The 22,719-nt window shown below is 37.4% G+C and overlaps 1 protein-coding gene across 1 annotated transcript; it reads right to left on the bottom strand.

Moving 5' to 3' along the window:
- Window positions 1–1,990: 1,990 nt before the first annotated feature.
- si:dkey-283b15.2 (neuronal pentraxin-2) lies at window positions 1,991–10,253 on the bottom strand. Its single transcript, XM_056258784.1, has 5 exons — window positions 9,588–10,253; window positions 7,704–8,151; window positions 6,120–6,370; window positions 3,887–4,066; window positions 1,991–2,654 (listed from the first exon to the last, which is right to left on the bottom strand). Exons 1-5 carry the CDS (start codon window positions 10,251–10,253, stop codon window positions 2,445–2,447), a joined length of 1,755 nt encoding a protein of 584 aa, XP_056114759.1. The 3' UTR covers window positions 1,991–2,444.
- Window positions 10,254–22,719: the final 12,466 nt, after the last annotated feature.

Below are 22,719 nucleotides of genomic sequence, written 5' to 3'. Positions count from 1 at the left end.
CGTTTATGTACACTAATGTCATGATGACTGATTTTATGGACTACATGCACTTTAGTTTCGTTTTTTTAACCAATTAGACTTTAAAATGTAGATGTTTGAAAACCGCCGAAATGATCCCAAACCAGCCCAAATTTTGACCACCCGCCCAAACCATTTTTTACCCGCACAATCAAATTCAAAACCGCCCAATTGGGCGGGAATCTGGCAACACTGCAGTTGTGAGCTTTTTTCGAATAAAATCTACATTTACCCGCCCATAGACCCTCCCCTCGGAGAAATCAGGACAGAAGTGGTTGAAAGTGGACAAAAGAGACGGATTAAAACACCAGGTGTAAACGGGTATGTGTCTCCCTCATCTTTGTGATCCGATCGACCAAAATGCATCTCAATACCAGGTGTAAACAGAGCCTGACTTGCATCGCCACCTTAATGTGTGATGATCATCATGGCAGCTGATTTTGCAGAGGGAGACACATACCCAGAATATATATATATATATATATATATTTTTTTTTTTTAAAGTACAAATCTAGTTTTGATTAACACAAATGCCTCAATGCAGTCTAAACATCAATCTTCCGGAGGTGGACACACTTCTGTGTGTTGTTTTTCCATCCTACACTGCTTTAGCTTGTTAGCTCATTTCCTGACTGATAACTAGAACAATTAGTCCTGCTTAATCTCAGTCTTCCCATAATGCCACAGAACCATACGTGAACAGATGTATTTCAGCCTTACCACATCAAGTCTAGTTCACTTCAAGACAAAATGGTTAAGAAATCTATTGCTAACCTCATTTTGAGTCAATATATATATATAATATAGAAGGGTCAGAATTTGGCTTTAACAACATGAGTATGGATCCATCCTGCCTTGTATCAGCGGTTCAGGCTGCTGGTGGTGTAAATGGTGTAGAGGATATTTTCTTGGCACACTTTCGGCCTTTAGTACCAATTGAGCATGGTTTAAACGCCACAGCACACCTGAGTCCTGTTGCTGACCACGTCCATCCCTTTACGACCACAGTGAACCATCTTCTGATGGCTTCTTCCAGCAGGATAATGCAGGTCACAAAGCTCAAATCATCTCAAACTGGTTTCTTGAACATGGCGATGAGTTCACTAAACTCAAACGGCCTCCAGATCTCAATCCAGTCGAGCAGCTTTAGGATTTGCTGGAACTGGAGATTCACATCATGGATGAGCAGCCGACAAATCTGCAGCAAGTGTGTGATGCTATCATGACAATATGGACCAAAGTCTCTGAGGAATGATTCCAGCGCATTGTTGAATCTGTGCCATGAAGACTTAAGGCCGTTCTGAAGGCAAAAGGGGGGCCAATCTGGTCCTCAATTTTAGGTGTAGATGCTGTAAGTGATGATAGCTTGTGAATCTATACACTACAGTATAATACAAGAGTGTTTTCTGCAGGGCCTTATCAAACACTTCATGCAGCCTAGTTCTAATAATAGCAATGAAGACCAACATAAGACAGGTCTGCTATTTTACTGAGAGGCTTGTGCTGATCAATACTGCAGGACTGTAGAATAGCCAAAAGAATTCAGTTTGGGAATGCAATGAAAATCAACTTAATTTAAAGTACTATGCAAATTTTAGAATTATATTAGTCAGTAGCCATGAAATTGCTATTAAAGAAAAATCCCCCAAAAAACAGTCCCTTTTATTTCAGCTTCCAAATCTCTAAACAAATGAAAACAAGTAAGGCCTAAACAAACAGTAAATGCATAATAAATTCAGATGCACAAACATTACAGTGGAAAAGTATATTATTTTGAACCAATAACACATTTACAGTAGATTCATAAATGAACTAAAACTACTACACTTAATGTGAAGCTCAAAACACCAAACGCCTGGACAAGTACAGTACGGTAAAGTACAGTAAAACCAGAAAAACAATTCACAAACACAACAACAGTGCACATAGCCTGGTCAAATGCTGTCTCTGCAGCGGTGTGTAACTCTCTCTTTGGTATCGCTGTATCTTTAGATTCTTCTTACAGTACAAGAAAACGAATCTTTCAACTTCAACTCACTGCTCAGGTTGAGCCGCTTTTCTATTTTTTGCACAAACATCTACATTTTTAGTGTCCTCTATGGATTTCTATCCAAGTTATGACAATATGTCATACACTTGCATTAAACATTGAATGACACTGAAGTGCCATTTATAGAATACAAATGGAAAAAGTTCAGTAAGAAAACATTATAAATACAAAAACGGGTCCCTGTTGAAATCCTGGAGGTCATGGGATCATCCAATTTTCTTATGTAAACAGAAGGCAATGTTTTTGACGTGATAATGGATGAATTTTGCATTGCAACCAGGTGACAAATCACCAGAATGCTTCAAAACAAGCTTATTTAAAACATGTTGCGCTCTGAGATTTGTAAGTGGATTGTCCTTTTGCCCGGTGATGCCCTTTAATGACAGGGGTCAAAGGGGTATTTGGTGACCCCACCATGCAGCTCCACCACTGACTCTGACCAGGCGATGATGTCACCGGTCATATGACCACCGCATGAAGCCAGGCTGTAGACGTCATGTGGCGTGAGGACATGAGACCACATCTGCACGTCTGAGATCTCTCCAACAAACGCCTGCGTCGCATCGAAACGACCACCCAGTGTGTCCTGGGAAAACATGGATGGAAGATTTGGTGATATTATATTAGCAACACTAAACAGATGCTTCATCTTACTTCGACTTATTAGCTCTTTATTTGTGAAGTCAACTTCATGAATACAACTTCATTGGCTTATTCATTAGCGTGAAGTCTAATATATGACTTTCCTTGTGAAAAAGAAGTTCACTTTAGCATACTTTTAAAATGAGTAATAATACACTTTACAGAGTATACTTGAGTATGAACTGAATGTAATGTTTTCGGACACTTAACCGCATTTTAATAGCAACTTAATGAAAATGTATTATGCAAATTTATATGAAATGCAATTAGCTTAACTTTAGAGTGCATTTTTGACCCACTTAAGTAGGACTTAAGTACATCTTTATATGTAATTTCATAATTGCTTCTAATATATGGTTAAAGTGTACTGCTGAATGTACCGACAAGCATTTACGTAAACTAAAATATATTTTAATGAAACTGTTGTATATATATATATATATGTACTTACTATAATACATGTACTTACTATAGTAATAACAGAAAAATAAGCATACATAATAGCAACGGATACACTTTATTTTGAGGTGTTATTGTTATAGTGTAATTATAAATTTAAGTACTGAGTAATAATAATTAACTACATGATAACTACATAACTACATAATTTACTGTTAATGCGGTAAGTACATGTAACACATGTAACAAAGACACTGTAAAATAAAGTGTAACCAAAGCAATACACCAAACCCTAAGCCAGAGTATGAGGTAAGTACATGTAGTTAATTAATATTATTCAGTACTTAAATGTAGGTACTATTATTAATAAATAATTACACTGTAACAACGACACTGTAAAATGAAGTGTAACTAAACTATTTATTTGACTATTACAAAGTGCACTTTTTAGTGTGCTAAGAAGCCTAGTCCTGAAAGTGTACTCTCTGTAAGTGTACTTAAGTGGCCTTTTATTTAATTCATATTATATTATCTGCAAGTTCAAGTTTTTAAAAATATACTAAGATTTGAAGTGCGCTTTCAATACAATTAAGTGCACTTTTTCCTCACAGGAGTTTAGTTAAGTATCAATTACTTTGCCACAATGCTATAGTGTTGTGGATGGTTGCCAGGGTGTTGCTATGCAGTTGCTAATGTGTTCCTGGTGTTTGTCTATGGCACAAGTCAAAGGAGAAATATAAGTTTAGCTGATTGTATGTTGTGCTTGTCTCGTGTTACCTGTTCCTGGCCCAGTATGAACACCCCGCCAGGTTTGATGGGATGCCAGGGGGAGAGGTTTTCTCCGGACCCTCTCTTCACTCCATCCTGAAAGGCCTCCCACAGGCCGTCTCGTGTTGACCAAGTCACACACACATGGTGCCATTTACCATCACTCAGCGAGAGGGGTAAAGGAACAGCCTGTGAACCCGAGGCAAGATAATGTCCTCTATTAAACACAGAATTCTCTTAATAAACACTTTATTTTCTGTTGTGCTCCTCTATTTCACCCTTTGCAATTCGGAGGCCCGTTTCAAAAAGACAATGTTCTAAGTCTAAAATGAAAATCACCTAACATTAACTTCTTGTTTATTGAACTGTTATGAAATCAATGGACTATCACATTTGCAATCGTGCTGATATTCGGGAAAACAGCACTCTATATCATGCCATAAATATTAAAAACAAGAACTCTTGAATTTTGGGGGAATTTTTATTCATTTTGGTGGCCTTTTTGCCCCAAGCCCCTGTTATATGTAATGATATGACGCAGCGCCTGAAAATAGTTCCGTTGTGTTGACGGAAGGTGGCCTATTTTCAGGCGCTGCATCATATCATTACGCCTGCTGCACTCATGGTACGGCAGTAACGTTTCTTGATTATTACGCAGGAATGAGAGTATAGTTCCTAGCCATGTCAGCCTAGAAAATCGCAACTTTACATTTTCCGTCGGTCTTAGTGCACGATGTAACTACAGAAGAGTCAAGTTTTAAATAGGAAAAATATCGAAACTCTTTGGTCATTTTTTTTTTAGAAATGCTAATGGTCTTGTCCACTTCAATGATGTATGCTAAGCTATGCTAAAAGTGGTACCGCCAGAACCGGAGATCGGCTGAATGGATTCAAAAACGGTAAAACTCAACAGTTTAACTCTGGGCGAGTTGTAAAATGAGCCTATTTCCAAAAAAAGTGGAGTATCCCTTTAACTGAGCCGTCTAACTGGACAGTTAATGGACATCACAGGAGAGCTGAAGGAATTTTAAAACCCCAAAATATTTTCTTTAAATTTGTTTGGTCATCACACTAGTCATATATGCAACTATATTCACATCCCAATGCAGCTAAACACGGATGTCACTTGACAACTGAATTAACACTGACAAAACTAGTTGTTAAATCGATAGTTCACCCAATAATGAAAATCATTTACTCGCCCTCAAGTTGTTCCAAACCTGTATGAATTTCTTTCCTCTGCTGAACACAAAAGAAGATATATTGAAGAATATGGGTAACCAAACAGTTGATGGACACCACTGACTTTCATATTACAGAGAAAAAAAAAACACTATGAAAGTCAGTGGTGTCCATCAACTGTTTGGTTTACCCATATATTTTCTTTTGTGTTCACAACTTGATGGCGAGTGACACAATTTTCATTCTTGGGTAAACCATCCCTTTAACTCACTGTTGCAAGATGATCATACTTTTTTTGGTCACTAAAACTTTATTTTGAATAAACACAGCTTCACCAAACAGGTTGAACTTTCAGTATCCATGTTTCTTGTTTAAAGCAGTGAGCTCACAATTTTTATATGGTTATTATTCTCAAATCTTATGAACGTGGCCTGTGGTGTCTATAAAGTAACATTTTTGTTTTATGTTATACTACGTCCAAAAGTTTGGGGTAAGTATGCGTTTTTAATGAAAGAAATTTAGCTTCAATTTAGATTTTGTTCAAAGATGTCAGTAAAGACATTTATAATGTTAAAAAACAATATTTCTATTTCTAATAAATGCTGTTCATTTGAACTTTCTGTTCATCAAAGAATTCTGAAAAATAAATTCCGAATTCTGAAAAATAAATTCCGAATTCTGAAAAATAAATTCCGAATTCTGAAAAATAAATTCTGTTTTTCACAAAAAAAAAAAAAAAAATGTTTTTAACTGATAAAAATCTGAAATTTTTCTTAAGCAGCAAATCATCATATTAGAGTGATTTCTGAAGGATCATGTGACACTGAAGACTGAAGTGATGATGCTGAAAATTCAGCTTTGACATCACAGGAATAAATTACATTTGACAATATATTCAAATAGAAAACAGCTATTTTAATAGTAATTACATATCACAATAATACTGTTTTTACTGTATTTTTGATCAAATAAATGCAGCATTGGTGAGTGTTATGTGAATTGTGTGCACATTCCTTCAGATCTCCTTCATCTCATTCTTGTCTCTCTCTCTTTCACTCACCCTGTCATCGACGAGCAGCTCCATCGGGTTGTTTCCCCACTCAATGAGCACCAGCTCGTTGGCCTGGCCTGGAACAGAGTAGGAGAAGGGCGTTCCGAGTCCAGGCCCGATTCCAGCCTTCATCCACAAACACAGTGTGAAGGAGAAGATCTCGTGCAGCAGAGTGCGCTTCACACGACCGTACATGTAGTTGGTCCGCATGGGGAAGCCGACCTGGAAAGCTTCAGTGGATTTGCTGTTCTTTCTAGAACCTGTGGAATTGATAATCAGTGTCAGAGGCAGAGTGTGATTGATTTGTCTTCTGGTCAGAGGGGATGCATTTTCAATTTCCGACAATAGATGCTAAACTGCTTGTAATTGGATTAATACTGTTTTAACTGACATTGGTTGCAACCGAAAACTGAAAAATGCTGCCTTGGATTCCAAGGTAGGAAGGCATCAAGACACGTCCGAATCCAAAGTGATACTTTCATCTGATCGATTTTTGAAGGCAGCATAGATGTATCCTTCACTGCCATTTAATATCCCACAATCCTGTGCTTTCCATTCTGTGACAGATGTGCTAAAAAATAAAGATGGCGTCTGAAAGTTGCGGTTGGTGGTCTGTTAGTGTGTAAATGTGTGTTTTTGCACTTTTGATGTAATTTCTAGTGAGAAACTACTGTTGTAGTAATTAAATATATTAACTTAGTTATCACCCAAGCTTTCTCTATTTTGCTGTAGATCATTAAACCGTTAAGCTGCCTGAGAAGTCTGTCTGAAATCAGTTTCGTGAGGTACCTTCAGCTTTCGGACTCATAAACCATAGTCAGTGCAATGCAGTCGCTGAGACCAAAACAGATTTTAATTTTATCTTGTTTTACAGATTTTATTTTCAACTTTGCAAGCAGCCTAGTAAAACATGCGCGACACTACAACTTAAAAGATTGGAATTTCAGTTTATCCAGAAGGATCTTATTTGAATCTTGTAGGCTAATCTCTTGTAATCACGTTTGTATCATTGGTTTGACAAAGTAGTCTTACTTTTCAGATTCAAATTATCTTAAGATAACTTTTTATGTAGCTAATTTTAAAAAGTTACAACCAGTCTTGAAGAAAAAAGTAGGTGACAACTTTTAGGGCTGGATATATTTGTCTGGATATATTTCAATATCTAAATGTGTTTGACATTTTATCTTATTACCTCATGGGGCCTGCAAACTGTATAAATACATTTATAGTCAATAATTGAATTGCAATTTAAAAAATGCAATTTAGTTAATTCATTTTGAGCAACTACTTTTTGGTATTTGTAACGTTCATTTTAAATGAATTACACTACTTCTGCATTGTCTAAATATCTACATAAAAATTTCAATAATGACATTCAAATATTCCCCCTCTGATTTTTTTACGCACCCCGATTTGCGGTGGTCTACCAATCCTAATCATCTTTATCAAGGTGGTTTTTCAGGTCCATCATCCAGCTGATGAACAATCTAGAACAGCTAAGAACCAAAACTGGCCAAGCTTAAGTTGTATTTAGCTGTATTCTCCAGCGGAGTCATCTAAATGCTAACTAGCGTTGTTTTACCGCGCTCTTACCAGTGTCAGTAAGCCTGTGCTGCAGATGACTCAGAACTGCGTCCAGTTTGCTGTGCACTCCAACCTGTGCTTCTCTGTGACCTTGCACGTTATAAGACAACCTCTCGAAGCCGTGTTCAGAAACCTCATTGTCATGGTGACTGTTGTCTTGGTGTCCATTGTCATGGCCGTTGTCATCATGGTGACCGTTGTCATGATGATCATCATCATGGTGATCACTGTGCTGGCTCTCATCGTGAGGATCATCGTGGTCGTCGTGGCTGTCCTCATGATGGCTGTGGTCGTGATCGTCGACGTGGTGACCGCCATCATCGTCACCCTCGTGGTCACTGTGACTGACACTGATTAGTGATGAAGAATGGTGTTGCATCTGTTGTTCTAGAGCGTTGATCTTCCTCTGCAGGAGATCTTTCAGTGAACTCGAGTAGCTGGTGGAAGTGTTTCTTGTCTGTAAATACAATATATTATTATATATTAATATTTATTGTTTAAATTGACAGGATGACTTTCATTACCCTAATGAAACACGCTCCCACAGCAATGTTTAAAAGCAAGACAAACAGTGTCCCATCAGTTTTATTTCACTTTGACAGGCAGTTCAAAAATGGTCACACATTGGTTGTTTGCTGTCATTTTTGACTGGGAACAGTAAGAGTGTTTTGCTGTTTAATTTAAGAGTGCAACATTCTTGAATGAAACATTTATTAGATGCACGCTGGTCTGTTATCGTAGGGACATCAACTTTACATTTTCACGCCCGTAAACATGACAAGGAACAAAACGAACTGTGATTGGTTGCGTTACATGTCAAACATCCTCTTGGGCGGTTCTTGGCCAATGAAAGCTGAGATGGAGCTTTCTGCCGTCAGTCTGAAGTTTGGGCTATGCGAGACTATTGAAGGTGTAGCATTTTCTTTTTTAATGAAATAGTACGCTAATATAAAGTAATAACAATAAAGTTACATACTTCTTTAGAGATGTAGGTTATTTGGATCTTATTTACATGTACATTTCTTAATTTTACCATCAAAATCATGTAATGATAATACAAGAAACAAGAAACAGGTGGGGACTAATCAATCAACTAATGAGTAACCATGACAACAAGTGGAATGCGGGAACATAGAGAACAAAGAAAACCAGAAAATGCAAACATAAACCTAATAGTCTGAAGTGTCAAAAATCTTGATTTTATGTTTAAAAGTTATACATTTGTATACTTATTCAGACATTAGTTTAGGACATCATCGGAGGAAATCATCTTGGGAAAACCTCGCTGAGCGAGGATCCTCATCCACGCCGGAGCAAATGAGCAATGACACTATTTTCTCTAAAAAGACAATAGTGTCATGGTTCAGCTGAGGTCAGTTCAGTTAATTTATAAGATCCTCAAAGAACTTTTTATTTTCTAGTTCTTCTAAAAAATCCCCATACTGAAGCTTCAAAGAACCCCAGAAACCCATAGACTGATCTGAAGAACCTGTAATGTAACATCAAGAGCTTTTATAAACTCCAAAGGTTTCAAGGCTGCTCCATTTCTCAAGCATTCAACAGCCCTGTAATATAAATATTAATAATTCATTATATATTCATAATTAATGTACAAAAAATATTATCGATTTGACTGCTGTAGAGCTGCTTTATAGCTGAATTTAATGTTTTATAACTGATACCCTTTCCAAAATCTACACTAAGATAAAACATTAAACTAAATTGAGGTGAATAATGACACTTCAGTCTGCTCTTCTGTAGAGTAGCTTTACAGCTGAAATTGAATTTGTTTCATAATTGATATGCTATTTTGCTGTTTATTACTGTGAGGCTGCTTTGAAACAATCTGTATTGATAAAGTGCTGTACAAATAAATGTGACTTGACTCTATACCTGCAGGTTCTCTAGCCGCTCCTTTAGGGACTGAAGCATCCGGCTCATCTGCTCCGGCGTAGACGAGGGTGAAGGAATCTCCCCCGTGACTTGCTTCTCGCTCAGCGAGGCTTTCCCGCGATGATGTCCCCCGGCCCCGTCGCCATAGTGACCAAGCTCCATTCCATGACTGCCGTGGTTCCCATCGGGCGGCGCCCACCCAAGGTGTGCTGTGTCGGGTGCTGTCGGGTAGGCGTGGTGGGCGTGGTGAGCCAGGTGTGTAGGTTTGCGGTGCGGGTGGTCGTCATGGCTGCCCGTGCCGCGGTTGAAACCCTCACACAGGTTCAGTTTGGCGGTGAGCTCTCGGATAGTCTCCCTCTGGTCCAGGATGGTTTCTTTCTGCTGCACCAAACTTTCCCGCAGGTGCAGGATTGTCGCTTTTGCCTCCTCGGACATTCCCCACCAGCTGTTGCTGTTCCCGGTAGGTCCGCTGTGGGGTCCGGGACTGGGGCCACCTGGGCCGCCCGTCGTTGGGAAACACCCGGGATCGGCGTCAGCGGGAATGGGGGTGCAAATGAAACGAGGATGAGGGTTGTAGTCGGAACCTGGCATTCCAGTCCCAGCGCATACGGAAAGACAGATGGCATAGAAGAAGAAGAACAGGGAAATAGCATGGTTCATCCCCATCCCGAGTCCTACTGTGGACCTTATAGGATGCATATTTGTTGAATGAAATGTTTGAGAATGCGGGATAGCAACCAAATCTTGTTGTTTTGCACAGCAGTACAATGAAAATAAAGTCTTTATCCTGAACAGGATTGCACTTGTATCTGCCCTCGTCTTCTAAATCCTGTAAAACTGTCTCTTGCTGCTTACTGTGCCTCCTTCAAGCCTCCTCCTCCTCTCCAAGGTCATCAGCCGTTCAGAGGCCACGTGTATTTACTAGTAATACGTCCGATGATCCTTCTCTTGTCTCTTCAGAGCAGCCATCTAAAGCTTGGGAAAAGAAAACAAAGAAAATCTCTTGTCATTCCTGATGAAGTTTTCGGAAGACAGGATCTTTTTTCTTTAAACCTTGAAATCTAAACTCCCCTTTTATGTTCGACGGAACTGATTAGTACATTATCAAAAACACTACAATACTTTAAATGCGCTTTAGTATGTTAGTCAACACATCAAAACAAGTGTACTTTAAAGCATGACAGAAAATTCAAATATTAGAAAAACTTTAATTTGTTAAAGTAAAATTGTACTTAAGTGTGTTAAAGGAGAACTCCGGCGCAAAATCAAGCTCGGGTGTAATAACACATTGGTACAGACTAAATCGTTCCCTGAGATTTGTTTTCATGATAATCGAATGTAAATAGTTTTATCTCTAAAAACAGTTTAGCGTATAACGCTAGTATATTGGGCATAGAGTAAGCAAAAAGAGATCGCTAGTTTATACCACTAACAAGGCTCAAATTAGCCCCACACTAACACGGCAGCATAATGAGTGTCCTTACATGCAAACCGAAGCATTGAGAACTTTGTAAGTGTATAGACAGTTTAATAAGAAGATACTTTACACAGACAGTACAGTTAGCGCATACAGACAGGAGCCATCTTGGAAAACAGTCTCGATCAGTCAAACCACGAACACGGTGATACGTGAGCTGAACTGTGACTTGGAATCTCATATGGTCCGTTGTTTCCGGAAGAAAGCACTGAGCACATAAGAGAAGCACTTAACGCAACAGAGAAAAAAAAATATATATATATATAATTGATCTTATCTTCAATATCTACACGTACTGTTCGCTCACCCTCGTGGTTCGATTGGTCGAGACTGTTTTCCAAGATGGCTCCTGTCTGTATGCGCTAACTGTACTGTCTGTGTAAAGTATCTTCTTATTAAACTGTCTGTACACTTACAAAGTTCTCAATGCTTCGGTTTGCATGTAAGGACACTCATTATGCTGCCGTGTTAGTGTGGGGCTAATTTGAGCCTTGTTAATGGTATTAACTAGCGATCTCTTTTTGCTTACTCTATGCCCAATATACTAGCGTTATACGCTAAACTGTTTTTAGAGATAAAACTCTTTACATTCGATTATAATGAAAACAAATCTCAGAGAACGATTTAGTCTGTACCAATGTGTTATTACACCCGAGGTTCATTTTGCACCGGAGTTCTCCTTTAAGAAACATGAAAGTGTACTCTCTTTAATCACACTTAAGTTGCCTTTTATTTCATTACTATCATCTTATATCTGCAAGTACAGTTTTTTTTTTAAATATACTTTTAAGATTTGAAGGACACTACAAGAGCAATACAATTTAATACAATTAAGGGTTTTAATACAATTACGGGTTAGTATGACCCTTATGACCAATGACATAACTGCAATTTACTGTTTTGTTAACCACAAGGCTCAGTATATGCATCATACCGTCCAGCCCGACTGCTATTTTCTTCATAAAAATAAAGGCACCAGCTCTAACTGATGGGGTTTGACAGCCTGATGCCACAAGACATCCATTATAAGATCCTCAAAGAACTTTTTATTCTCTAGTTCTTCTAAAAATCCCCATACTGAAGCTTCAAAGAACCCCAGAAACTTATAGACTGATTAGAAGAACCTGTAATGTAAAATCAAGAGCTTTTATGATCACCAAAGAAGGTTTCAAGGTTGCTCCATTTGAGTGCTGCAAATAACCACTGAAGAACGTTTCGTTTGGGATGTTAGGAATGATTAGTTTAAGTTGTTTGAAGCTACTGAAACATTTCCGCCCGCACAAGTGGATGTGTGTACGTCAGAATCCCTCCTAATGAAGATAACTCAAGAAAAGAGTCGTCTACAGAGGATTAGCATGTGATCGTGTCTGTTTGAGAGAGTCTACGCATACTGTCTCTTCTACTGAACTTTGCCATTAATTGGATTAATTAAGTGCTTGGTATGATCGCTGGCAGGAAGGAGGCTGGACTGAGTTTCATGTCCAGAACTTAAAGAAGAACACAGCTTGAGCTTCACTAATGAATTTATCGCAATATTCAGTGCACGCAATTTAAAATCACAATTTAAAATCAAACTGAGAGAGCCTTTTTTTTTTTATCCAGCTGGATCACTTCCATAATGACCAACGGAATCCACCAAGAGCAGTTAAAATTAGCGTCTGGTTTAAGACATGCTTTTCTTGGGCTGTAAATAATGGCGCAAATACCAGTAAATTGACTAGCGCAAACCTTAGTAAATCACCTTGCGTGTTTCAAAAATACTCTCCTTCCATAAAGTTTGCGTCTGAAATGGAAACTCCTACAAATGCATGTGCAATAATGTCAGCCGCACACATAACCCTGTCCAGCCTTTTCAGAGCTAATTTTTCACAGCGTGTCTTTAGTAAATCCTGTCAGTAGTTTTTTAACGCCAAAAAAGGGTTTGCGTTAGCCTGGATGCCAGCCCGAACCCCGCCCACAACATTTTTTGGTCGGCAAGTTCGGTCTGGACTTGATCCATATTATGATCGGTTCAGAATTAGTCGAGCCAATCAAATTGCCAGGGCGGGCTTTATACGATGATGGACAGATGATCTGCAGATACGTAATCATCATGTTATCAAAGAGCGCTTGGGTTGAACTGGTTTCCCTCAGAGATGACTGCAGCTGGAGAATTGAGATGTAGAGATTCAGCCATCGCGTCTGTTGTAAAATAAATCGACTGCGCATTCATTTTAAAAGACGAACAGAGAATTTGTCGATCGGAAAGATGTGTTTGCCGTCCTTCCTACGGGATTCGGCAAAAGTTTATTTTATCAGCCGGCTCCGATGGTCGCTAAGAAGATGGGACGCAATGAAAACCCTGTGGTCGTTGTGGTTTCTCCTTTGGTCGCACTCATGGAGGACCAAGTAAAAGAAGCAACACTCATTATTTTACTACTTCTTCCAGCGTGCGTGCAGTTGAGTTCTGTTCGGTTCTGTTGACAACTTTGCGTAGCTCATTAAAAAAAAAACACTTACTGCGTTGCTCTGATTGGTTGTAGGTCTATCCAATTGAGTGCAGAGGTTTTTTTTTCCTGGTTCGGTTAAGACACGCCTCATAATCAAAGCCCTATGGAGCAGTATCAGACTCACATTCTGACTAGAATATGACTTGTGAGTATGACGAAGTCAGTCTAGGTTTGCGCTAGAGCAAGCTGAGTAAATCTGGCCCTAAAAATGTTATCATATACAAAACATATGGGAAATTCTAGAAACATTACATTATATTAATAATCAATGTTTTAAGCTGTTGTATTTAATTTATATTATAATTAGTCTTGCAATTCTTTGAATTGCAATTGAGTAAATTCCTCTTACTGTCATTGCGATTCCTAATCCAATTCAATGTTGTCGAGTGTGGGCAATTCAAATCAAATCAATTCTTGAAAATTAAAAGGGAACCAATTCTTCAGTTCTGAATTTTGAACCCTAAATGACATATATATTCTGTACTGGACTGACTGATCTTGGACTGTCCATCCCCACTGTCAGTGCATTTTGTCCATCATGACATTTTCACTGCTAACCAGGATGCACATCTTTCCAGTTATCAGACAACTCGCTTAAAGCTTTTGTGGATTTAGCCTGTGGTTTGACTAGCAGCAGTGGTTTTTCCTGAGGGTGGAGTCTGTCGGGTCAGTATGGCTATGTTTGTTGCTTAATGTGCCAATGGGTTTGTGTTGGATTCTGCTATCAGACAGACAACCTTGATGAAACCAGAAAGAAACCAAAGTGCCTTTGACCTCAAAACTAAACAACATAAATAATAACAGTTCATACGACTTTACCCACCCATTTACATTTAAGATATCTTACTAATTAAATGACATTGAGTTTTAGACCCCTCTCACACAGGTCGTGTGCTTGCGTGAACATGTGTGTGCGGTAAGATCATGCGTGTCACGAGCTTAGAAAGCAAGACAGATGGCAGCAGTTGAGAACAGCGTGAAGCCGTTGCAGTCTCTCTCAATCCTCACTTCATCTCGGTTTATCTTCCAGTCTAAATCCACTTGATTAGCCTGATTGTCAGGTTCGAATGAAGGCAGAACTTTAAGTCAGAGACACTCAAATCAAATTGAATGCGCCGTCTGCTGAATCCATGAAATAGTATTAAACAACCACCTCTAGTGTAGTAAAGAACCATCTGGATCTTCATCCGGAACAACTGGCTGAGCAAAACAGTGACTGTTTTAGTCATTTAGTAACATTATAAAATGCAATTTTTACTGCGAAATATGTAATCTTTCATTCAAATATCACTGAAGTATTGCTCAGATATTTTAAAGCATATACAATGATACATTCAAAATTATAGCAAAAAGAAAATCATCCCTTTGAAAAATCAGTAAGCTTAAAAAGCTTAAAAAGAGCACTTTAATATACTTTAAAACAATATTAAGTATCCGGAAAAATTGTTTGCACTTTATTACATGTTAATTACAATAAGATGAAAATATATGGTTCACTTTATTTTAATGTGTCTTTGTTTCAGTTTTAAGTACTGAGTGGTTCGCTTTAAAAATTAAATACACTTAAGTGCCGTTTTATTTCATTCATATTGTTTTATCTGCAGTTTTTTAAGTACATTTAAAAAAAAAAAAAACATACTTTTAAGATTTGAAGTAGGCCTACACTACAAGTGCACATTCAGTACAATTAAGCGCACTTCTTATTCCATTAATTCCAGTCCTTAAACGCAGTGTTAATCTCAATGTCCAATAACAAAACTGTGGTAACCTGTCAACCACTGTCAGAAAAAAAGAGAAACTTAACAAAAAGACAGAAAGATCCTGGAAGCTGTTTGAAGGAGATCCCGTATTAACATTACCAACAAAAGCCAGGAATACAGTTATGACTATCATGGCAAAAGTTTATGGGCAAAAACGTATGTGTCAGTAACCCAAATGTTTGTAACCTCCGACCTCAATCATAACCTCAACCAAAACAGCTGCACAAGAGCATAATTCATATAGAAAACAGCTTTTAACACACCAAAAAATCCGTTTATCAAGAAAAAAGCTCATGAAATATGACCAAAGTATTATATAAACAAACACACGGAGAACTGGGACGCGTTCATCAATGTCATTCACACTCCAGTAAAACACAAGCTCTCAGTAAAACATCAGATAATCTCCATCTCATTACCTGAGCTATCTAGATGTATGATATACATAAAGGATCAACAAACGGAGACTTACAGTAACGGTTCAGATGCTGTCAGCTCATTTGTCTGGATGTGTGGACTCCTGCAGGTCTCTCTGTTCGTCCTGTCACTAGTATAGCCTGTACTAGTCAAACTCAGTCACCAAACAGCTTGTCAGGCACTTAATCCAGAAGAGTCTCTTTAACACCCGCCTCCCCTCCGTTTCTCTCCTCCTCCTCCTCTTTTCTTCCACCTCCACTTAACAGTCTCCTTTCTTCTGTCACCCCTGTTGCTCAACAGCAATTAAAATCGATGTTGTCCTGTGCTCATTGACAACCTAAAGGCCTCAAGAACTGCAGTTAGCAATTAATGCTAGTTTCAGTGAAATGTTTGGGATGTGCTATGAAGACCTTTAGATTTGACAAGTTTAGTTGTCTTGGAATTTTTTTTTTACATTTTATATATATACAGCAGGATTCAAAAGCACTGGCGAAAAATCTATATCTATTTTTTTCCCCCATAACAAATTACATTATTATCATGACAATTTCAGTGAAGAGTTTAATTGCAAATTTGAGTTTTAAAAAAATCTTGATTTGATACATCAGGTTTTTATGGCTCATATAGTATATCATGTGAGAATATACACATACTCAAGGAGGAAAAACGATTTTATTTAAAAGAAAAACTATGCAATTTGAGACTGATTAAAAAGAAAAATTAAAGTAATGTAGGCCTACTGAGATTTTTATAACAGATACCTACATAAGGTATAAATATCAGTTGTCACTATATCTTCCACGATAGAAAGTCTTAGCAAGATGATATTTAAATGCTTAGTTTTATGATCAAATCTCTGTAGTTTCGAAACATATAATGCAATACAATGATTGAGAGATGAACAAATAAACGTTCCTCAAAAGCCTGATGGATCATATTTAATTTGACACTCGTGATTTTCTTTTCTTTTTTAAATGATGTATGTATGGATAATCAAATAAAGTTGATTCAGTCCAGTAAGTTTTCCTCTTGAAATATTAATAACAATATACAAGTTATTCTTACATTTACAGTAAAGATTTCACAGCAAAAAGACACGTGAACCATGACCTGAAGGGAGGACGTTTTTACAATTATACTAAAAGGCTTTTAACTTGCTTAACAAGTCGGCTACAAATATCAGATGACAGAAGGAAGCTAGTAGATTGTGTGCAACAGGTTTTTCAGCAAAGTTTTGATAGTGTTGGTCATTTGTCTTTGTTCATTTGCACGTGCAGGAAACTCGTCAGACTGTGACATTAGAAGGCCATGTTGAGCCACAAGCTGTCATAGGTCTTAACAAGATAACCAGCCTGATTAAAGTCTGAGCAGAGATCCAGCACAGCAGCCACAGAGACAGATGGACACTTATTGAGGTCAGGGGGAATAGGCCATGCACAAAGCAGAGAGACTGAGAGAACGATGAGAATAACACATACTTTGGAAGAAAGAAAAAAGAAAAAAGAAAATAATTAGAACCATGAGATATCCCAGCTGGCATTCGACTGACATTAAACGTTTAAATGTGGTTGAAATAATGTCAGTTTATGAAAAAAACATTAATCCAACGTTAAAACAACGTTGAACACTAAATAGTTGAAGTTGTGTCGTTGACTCACTACGGATTCAACATAGAAATATAAAAAAAAAAATTGTTGTACGTCAAATCAACATTATTTTTACAACCATGACTTTTAAACAATTTGTTGAAATATATCAGTAGAAAAATAACGTTGTTCCAACATCCAATTTGCAATCTGATTTGCAAAATCTAAACAAAATTCAACGGTTATCCAACACTGGCACCTGACGTTGATTCAACAGTGACTCGACGTTAAAATGCCAGCTGGAATTGATTTGAGTGTTGTCTAATTGTCTGCGAAGAAAGGATGATACAAGTGATATGAAACTAGCACAGCAATGTGGGAAATAACTTAATCAATTATATAAAACCGTGAAAACAAAATGGAAGTTATTTTTTAGTGGAATATTGCAGTATTTATTATAAATGATTTATGTGGGCACATAATATTTTTTAAATATTCATCTGCCCTTGTAATTTTTAATCAAAGTAACTTCCCCTCCCTTCTGCAGTGACATCTCTTCTCTTCTCTGATGATGAAGGCGGGGCCAACCTGTCACTCACATGAGATCCACCAATAGCAATCCACAACCATCCAATCAATTCCCCACGGACATAAATCAAGTCCCGCCCTACTGAAAAAAAATTTGGAGTAGGATTTACTTGAAAACAGCTAGCTAACTTTTTTCACTCAGAAAATGCCAGTAAATTTACAACGATTTGCCAAGTAAAAACCGAAACATATTTATCAGTAGCTTTAATTAGAAATATTTAAGTTAAATTTACTTGGAATATGGAATTAAGTAAACTTTACTTAACCTAGTCAAGTGAAAGTAACAAAGAAAATAAGAAATTCTAACTTGGCTAGTAAAAGGTTGAGCAATATCAATTTAGTTGAAATTTCCTTTGCATTACATTTCACTCAAACAATAATATTGAATTATACCAGTATGTGCTTTACTTACAACTTCTAAGTAATTTATACTACATCATGCCAGATATTAAACATCATGTGAATGCAAAGACCTCAATACTTGGAAGAAAATACACAATGACGGTAACATTTGATGGATCGTTTTTGTGTTTGAATGTGTCATTTTGAGCAGAAAATTTACTCGAAATGTCACAAAATGGCAAGTTACTAATTCTAACAACAAAAGCAATGATAAAACAGTGTAAATACAGCTGGAAACCAGTGAAAAATCAACCTCATTAATTATTCAAGGTCCAGCGCATGATGGGAACCCCAGTATCAGAAAAGTTGAGTCATTTTTACTTAATTTTATTAAGTTGATATTTACGCTTTCATTTCTACTCGCTTGAATTAAGTACTGATATGGAATTTACTTAGTTTTTTTAATTCTTGCCTGAACTAACTTTTTCATGTAAATTACATTGTTTTTTTTTTTTCAGTAGTATTTACTTCACCACAAAATAATTTTTACAGTGTACATTTGTTCTTGTTTGAGAAGCCGTTTCACTTGGATATACGGCACAATAGAGAAGAAAAAGCTATCGCTACTTCTGTTTCATGTCGACCTTATACGCAAAAGTTACTTATAGTTATAGAATATCTAAACTGGACTATGAAAATAAAGTGTAACCTAAAATTAGCAACTGAAAACTCTCCGAAACAGAGTAGCTAGACAAAATGTAAATTCGAATTACATGAAATAAGGACATAAGATACGTATCATTATCACACTGTTCTACAGTCAGGTCAGTTCACTTGTGTGTTGCTGTATGTGTGTCAGCTCCACAGTTTCCAGGAATAAAGAAATCTGCTCGGCACACAGCCAGAGGTAAAAGGTCAGCTCACCTGTCCAAGAGTTACTTGCAGAAAACAACTTTACCGTCCTGTTCCCCATGTACATACTATGTACTTATTATAGTAATTACAATAACTGGGTAATAACTAGTACTAACCCTGAACCTATACGCCTAACCTTAACCCATGGTGTTACCTTATATTAACCAGTACTTTCTTGGGACAGAACATTGTGACAGTTTAATTGAGTAATTGTATTATTCTGGTGGTTGTACTAAAAGTACTAAACGGATTTGCTTTGTTCAAGTAATTTGGTAAATTTAATTTAATCATTTAAGGATCTTTTGACGATAACAAACACAGGTTTTACCAAAAATGTAACATTTGCGCAGTGTATTAAAGATCTCTGTTTGTTCTACATTGTGCAGTTACAATTATAGTAAAAACATGCGCTACTGTTCAGACGTCTGCAGTCGATATGATTTTTTTTTTTAAAGAAGTCTCTTATGCTCAACGATTTATTTCACAAAAAGTACAGTAAAATAGTGAAATATTTTTACAATTAAATGAACTGTTTTCTGTTATATATATTTTAAAATTGTTATTTATTCCTTTGATTCAAAGCGTAATTTTCAGCATCATTAATCTTCAGTCATGATCCTTCAGAAATCATTCCAATATGCCGATTTGCACATTTCTGATTATTATCAATGTTGAAAACAGTTGTGCTGCTTCATATTTTTGTGGAAACTGTCATTGTTTTTCCTGAGGATTCTTTGATGAATAGAAAGTTTGAAATAGATTTTTTTTTTTTTTTTTTAAATGTAAAAGTCGTTATTGTCACTTTGGATCACTTTAATGCAACCTTGCTGAATGAAAGTATACATTTCTTTGGTTACACTTTATTTCGATGGTCCACTTTAGATGCTCTACTAACTATAAGTAACTTTGCAACTACATGTCAACTAACTCTCATTAGAGTATTAGTAGACTGTTAGGTTAGGGTTAGAGATAGTAGAATAAGTTGACTTAGTTGCAAAGTTACTTATATATAGTAAAATGTAGTGGACGATCAAAATACAGTGTTATCATTTCTTTAAAAAAAAAATTTGACCGCAAACATTTGAACAGTACTGTACATACATTTTTATCACAACATATTCCAAGTGTTTGTGTGTCTCGTGTGACTCTCTCACTGAAGGCTTCTTCATCCTCTACACACAGAAACGTCTCATACAATATACCTTAGATCTGCGCTGACGGCAGTGGTGTAGTCTAGTTTTTTGTAGTGAGTATACTGTGATATACCAGCCCAACCCCCCCCCCCCCCCCCCCCCCCCAACCACCGCACCCCCGTCCCCCACCCGCTGCCGCCACCCAATTTTCTACTGTTTAGTGTTAATCCCCATCTAACTCAGCCAGTAAAGAGCTACATTTAGCCTTAGATGTTATATGAATATGGTCCCTGAAGCACAGGTTTTATCAGCTGACAATTAAAAGACTTAAACATTATAAGCACAAATAAAAATTTACTTTTTAAAAACGTGTGTGATATTCCTTTAAAATTATGTTTTAATAGATTTGATTATTATTATTTTAAAAAGTACATCTTACTATGCAATTTCTTTCATAATTCCCTCGAGTTACTTTATTTCTCTCTACAAACTTTTATTTTGGTGGGTTGTAAATTAAAGACATTTGAGCTTCTGTGTGTTTTAATAAACTATTATTATTATTATTATTATTATTAGGCCTACTTGAAGTATACTCTACTGTGCAATAGTAATATATTTCTGTTATATTTTCATCAAGTTATACAAAACTTTGATTTTGACAGGTTGTCATGGACTAGTTTGTGAGTGTGTGTATATGATACGAATGAATGACGATAGTTTTATCAAATGAAATGGTAAAATTCTTGTGATGTGACTCTCATAAAAGCTCTGCGATGAAGTTCAAATGTGTGCATGTCCTCCTCATAGACGCTGAAAACACAACGCGTCACGTGTCACGCGCGCTTCAGTGTGTAGTAGAGCACACATTGAGCGCTCATTCACAGAAACACGCAGAATGCTTTAATATTCATAGACACTTAGTACATATCGAGATTTGATTCATTGTATCATTACTTTTGCGTGACGTTACGCTTTACAGCTAAGTTAGGCCTACATTATTTTGTTGCTGGATTCCGCGATTCGATCCGTGTCGCTGCGCAAACACGGACGTCACGGCGGGCGGCGGGGTGAATTTATGAATGAAAGTTCTTTCACAAAACGATGTTGTTACGAATCCTCATGCTTTTTAAAGAGGGTATACGGAGATCTTTGACATTTCCTAGTGGGCATACGGAAATCCTTGACATTTTCTAGTGGGTATACGGCGTATACCTGCGTATCACGTAGACTACACCACTGGCTGACGGGGAGTGAAGGAGAATTAACGAGTGTGTGCAGGATATACAGCATTATGATAAACCACTGAGTCCATCATAGCTTTACCTTAACTCACCTCTCGTGTCTGTGTATCATGTCTGTAAACTGTGCTGTAAACATGCATGTTTCTTTAACAACGACCTACCAAACACACACACACACACACACACACACACACACACACACACACACACACACACACACACAGGGATCCAGCAGTCAGTCACCTCACATGTAGGTTACAATAATGACCATCACACACTGACACACATTCACACAGACTCCAGCTGACTGGCTCCTGTGTGTGTATGTGTGTGTGTGTGTGTGTGTGTGTGGGTGTGGGTGTGTGTGTGTGTGTGTACACAAACAGTTGAAAACAGTTGTGCTGATGCTTCATATTTTTGTGGAAACTATGATACCTTTTTTTCCCTAGGATTCTTTGATGAATAGGTTTAAAAGAACAGCATTTATTTGAAATCTTTTGTAACATATCTTTACTGTCACTATTGATTTATTTAAAGGGGTGGTTGATTGTAATTTCACTTTTCTAACTTTAGTTAGTGTGTAATGTTGCTGTTTGAGCATAAACAACATCTGCAAAGTTACGACGCTCAAAGTTCAAAGCAAAGGGAGATATTTGCTTTTAAAGAAATTGCTTTTTAAGGACTACAACAAACGGCTGGTAGAGACTACACAACATTCCTCCCGGGTTATGACATCACTAACCCTAAAATTTACATAAACCCCGCCCCCGGAACACGATTTATAGATTATCAAGACAGAATATGCTAATCAATGACTAGAAGATAACTACACATAAGCTCATAAATTCTTCAACTAACCATTCAGAAATGTCCTGTTGCTTCTACATGTTGTCACTTCTTCTTGAGTCTCTCATCATTGTCTGACTCCGGTTTGAACATAAAAGGCTAAAAGTTTGTGAAATTTTCAGTGCATGTCTGTGTGAGGTAAAAGCCACAAGCTCTCGAAGCTCCGCCCCCTGTGCCGGGAGCAGCAGCTCATTTGCATTTAAAGGGACAGACACAAAAATGGTGCGTTTTTGCTCACCCTCAAAAAGTGACAACTTTAACATGCTATATAAAAATATCTGTGAGGTATTTTGAGCTAACACTTCACATACACACTCCGGGGACATCAGAGATATATT

This window comes from Rhinichthys klamathensis, unplaced genomic scaffold, assembly GCF_029890125.1.
Source record: "Rhinichthys klamathensis goyatoka isolate OS25496 unplaced genomic scaffold, OSU_Roscu_1.1 h1tg000006l_1, whole genome shotgun sequence".
Taxonomy (NCBI): domain Eukaryota; kingdom Metazoa; phylum Chordata; class Actinopteri; order Cypriniformes; family Leuciscidae; genus Rhinichthys; species Rhinichthys klamathensis.
This window is presented reverse-complemented; position numbering and strand designations above follow the sequence as displayed.

Bases quoted from the DNA above. Each gene is read 5' to 3' on its own strand.
- si:dkey-283b15.2 (XM_056258784.1), bottom strand. From the start codon at position 10,253: ATGGGGATGAACCATGCTATTTCCCTGTTCTTCTTCTTCTATGCCATC. The intron at 6,371-7,703 runs GTAAGAGCGCGG...TCAATTCCACAG, and splicing joins GCACAGGCTTACTGACACTG to GTTCTAGAAAGAACAGCAAA. The intron at 4,067-6,119 runs GTGAGTGAAAGA...TCGGGTTCACAG, and splicing joins AGCTGCTCGTCGATGACAGG to GCTGTTCCTTTACCCCTCTC.